The sequence below is a fragment of the Triticum dicoccoides genome, chromosome 6B, assembly GCF_002162155.2.
Source record: "Triticum dicoccoides isolate Atlit2015 ecotype Zavitan chromosome 6B, WEW_v2.0, whole genome shotgun sequence".
In the NCBI taxonomy this organism is placed as follows: Eukaryota; Viridiplantae; Streptophyta; class Magnoliopsida; order Poales; family Poaceae; genus Triticum; species Triticum dicoccoides.
Genome location: NC_041391.1, coordinates 549,009,689 through 549,013,380, shown reverse-complemented (window position 1 = coordinate 549,013,380; position 3,692 = coordinate 549,009,689). Strand labels below are relative to the sequence as shown.

The 3,692-nt window shown below is 54.4% G+C and overlaps 1 protein-coding gene across 1 annotated transcript; it reads left to right on the top strand.

Annotated features, from left to right (window-relative positions):
* The first annotated feature begins 931 nt into the window (after window positions 1–931).
* On the top strand, window positions 932–1,811 carry LOC119326131. Its single transcript, XM_037599835.1, has one exon. It carries the CDS (start codon window positions 1,037–1,039, stop codon window positions 1,514–1,516), a length of 480 nt encoding a protein of 159 aa, XP_037455732.1. The 5' UTR covers window positions 932–1,036; the 3' UTR covers window positions 1,517–1,811.
* Window positions 1,812–3,692: the final 1,881 nt, after the last annotated feature.

The window sequence follows — 3,692 nt, the reverse complement described above, 5'->3', positions numbered from 1 at the left end:
TTTTCTATGAACTTCATGTAGATCATTCATTCGTTTCATGAAGATCATTCCCATACATATTTCTTTCTCACACTTCAATTTCTTGTGTTGGTTGGCATTACAAAAGTGGAGCTTGGATTTTTGTCCGTGACTAATAAGCAGCAGCAATATCTTGCAATTTTCTAATTTTACATCCATCCAGGTACCTTGTTCCAAGCCTTTCTTAGCAAAATTTTATATTTATTTAATTAATAGTACTTTTAATTTCGTGTATCATATGTTTGTGTGCTAATTAGTAAGATGTTATCTAGAAAGTATCCATTTGATAATGAGTGAAGAAAACAAACTTGCATATGGGTTGATTGACAATCAGAAAGGAGATAGTATTGATTTTTCTAGAACAGATCATACAAGTACTTCTGCTAGAAATTCCGAGGAATGCCTTTAGTTACTATTGAAGAATAGGTACGAACATAACTGAAACATATAAGTGCCGACTGAGAAGAGCAACCATTTTTTCTGTGCATGTTTATGACCTTGGTTTGTTGTATAGTCTACATGACAAGGCAACATAAATATAGTGCATCGAGTATTTAGTTGCAATTGAAATAGAGAAAATTTTAGCTTTAGGGCCCCTTTTTGTTGTCTTGCCCCGGGCCCCTAAAATCTCAGGACCGGCCCTGCTAAGAGGTTCCCATCACATTTTACACGGACACGTCATAGTGCCTGGCTTTTGCTTGTCCGTAATGCCTTCTCCCCAGCATCAGCACCGTAAACTAATAGGCTGTGTAATCTTGTCATGTCCCGGCCGGGATCCCGCGTCGCTCTCGCCAAAAAAGTCCCGATTCAAACCTACCTTCCTGCCTTGTTCCCTCGCCCCGACCGGACATATATACCCACCCTGCCGCGCCACTTGACCACCACCAGCACCAGCACCAGCACCAGCACCAGAATCAGATCATCACGCGCAGGCCAGCCAGGAGGACGCACACGCACCAGAGCGCGCGCACGCACGCCACGTACTGGTGAACAGGACAGGCACATCACGACGCACAGGATGAGCCTGTCGCCGGCGCCGGAGGAGAGCTACGCGAGGCTCGGCATCGGCTTCGGCTTCGGCCGGAGGTGGCGGCCGGCGAGGGGGTTCCGGCTCGGCGCGAGGAACCGGTTCTCGGTGCGGCGGCTGCGGGCCAAGCTGCTCACGTTCCTGGGCCTCGTCGGCCGCCAGGCGCGCCACCTCGCCAGGAGGCTCTCCAGGAGAGGCGGCGGCTCCTGCCCGCGGAACGGCAGCGCGAGGACGCTCGTGGGCGGCAACGGGTCGCAGCGGTGGTGCCCCCCGGGCGGCGAGGCGGCGGCCAGCAAGCACAAGCAGCAGCAGCAGCAGGCGCCGAGGAGGGCGGCGTCGTTCATGCGGACCAACTCCTTCTACGCGCAGGCCATCGCCGAGTGCCTCGAGTTCATCAAGCGCAATTCCGTGCCGGTCGAGGACTACGGCAGCGCCGTGGTCGCCCGCGGCGGCGGCACCGCCGGGAGATAGACCTCGTCGATCGGGACTCCGTTTGGATCGCGTGGGCGGTGGAACAACTAGCTGGAACAAATGTGTGTACGCCCGTCCCGGTATCCCGGGTCGTCGATGGGGTCTCGAGACGTGAAACTAGCGTAGTGTACTGATAGTACGTACAGATGGGGTACAGAGGTGTAAACACGTTGTGAAATTTGAGTTGCGTATGTTGAAATTTTTGCGGGGCTGTGATTACTTGGCCGGTACACGGCACTCCTACTAGTGTTTCAACTTCTTGTACATTTCCAGGTGTAAGAGTAGACTTTCTGCATGAGGCTCTTCCGGAGCCACAACTATGGTCTGACTGCCGCGTCGATTCTACACGATAGAAAATGACGGGTCAAGAATTACCATCACAAAAAGAAAAGGAAAAAGATCGATGCATAATATTCAAAGATGTATTGCTCAAAGTGTATATGCAATGAAGATACGTACGATCGCTGCGAGTACTTCTTTGTGGACTCTCTTGCTGAAAGGGAGTGATGGCGAGAGTTAGTTTGACGACACTTGTTTTATGCGCCACGCAATGGGGTGGTTTCCCACCCATTGCCTACAGATCTCCGCGTCCTACCGGTTGCCGATTTTTCTCAGCAGTTTGCTTAACCAGCTACTATTTTTCTCTTTCTAGATCAGTGGCTAATCCACTTCTGTCCTCAGAAAGGTGCACCGCATATCGGGGAAGACCCACACGTAATAGGAAATGCCGACCAATGACCGTAATTCTCGTCGGGGATTTGCTACAAGAAATCTACATCTGGCCCAGCGAATCCATGCCATTTTTTTTATTTTTTTCGCGAATACGCAGGGCTTGCGTATCATTTCATTGATAAAAGAAATATAATGAGTACAAATAAGGGTAAAACACATGACATGAACACAGACATGCGTGAACATGATGCCTGGAGCAGGGGAACAAGGGATGCTCGGCCCGAATAGAGGATACATCACAACTAAACCTACAAAACCCGACCCAAGCACGGCAATGCCGAACTAACAAGAGCACCAACATCTTCAAAACCGAAACAGGGGACACCGTGAGCGAGCAAGATAGCGCCTTCAAGAAGGAGGACAACGCCGAGATGCCGTCACCATCCGGTCCGGAGCAACCAGACCTAGGGTTTCCCCTGAGCTCAAAGAGGGGCGCAGCCGAGGGCCTTGACAACACCTTCAAGAAGGAAACGACATCCGCAGATGCTGCCGCTGCCAGCGTCGGCAAGCCGAGTAGGGATTTCTCCCTGGCCTGAGGCTGAGCAATCCCATAGCCACCGTGTCTCAAAACGAAGATGAGGAGGCCAATGTCGGTTGGAGCCACCATGTCGGAAGGGGGTTGGCAGGGCTACATCTGCAGTCAGAGGATGGCACCGCCTCTGAACCCACGAGCACGGATCTAGCAAAGGGGATGCATTGAGGCGTACAAAGTAGGGCAGGAGGTGAAGCAGACCACGAGGGGGGTCGGGCAACGGTGAACAGTAATGCCGACAAGCTAGGACTGGAGGAACGCAGATCCTAGCTACCGTGGCCATAGCCGTCGGGACATTGGGGAGCCACGCGAGCTGGAAGGAACGCAACCGCTAGGTCATCGAGGCCAGAGCCACCCGCCGAAGAACGCTGACAGCCATGAACACCGGAGAAACGCGGGTCCAAGGTCTCCTGGACAGGAGCAGCTCCAGCAAGTACCCTCCTTGAGGGGCTTCAAGATTGCCACTAACACTGTAGTCTCGTTGCCATCGCGTGAGCCGTCGTCGTGGCTCAGGGGAGAGGAAGGGCCGCCGATGATGAAGGGGGCTGCCTGCAGGAAGGTAGGCCGCGAGCACCTCCACGACCGGCCGTAGTACCTGTGTCCAACCCAAGACCAGCAGCACGAGCAGAACTGGGCTGCCCACGGAGGGATGAGAGGAGGGCTGCAGGGGGCGGCGCCGAGCAGCCATGGCCGGCACACTGTGCCCGCCGTCGGACTAGCAGAGACGTGCAACAACTGGGAAGAGGGCCCCGCACAGGAGCACCAAGACGCAGAGCCCGGGGAAGGGGTGGGGGTAGATGGTGCGGGGGGGACGGATCCGCCCTGCAGCCACCTTCCTGGGGCATGGCACGGCCTTTCCGACCGGCCCTCCGGCGGCGGCGCGGCGGATGCAGGCGGGGGGAGTCCCCGCGG

Excerpts from the sequence above, each read along its gene's own strand:
- LOC119326131 (XM_037599835.1), top strand. The coding sequence starts at position 1,037 with ATGAGCCTGTCGCCGGCGCCGGAGGAGAGCTACGCGAGGCTCGGCATC.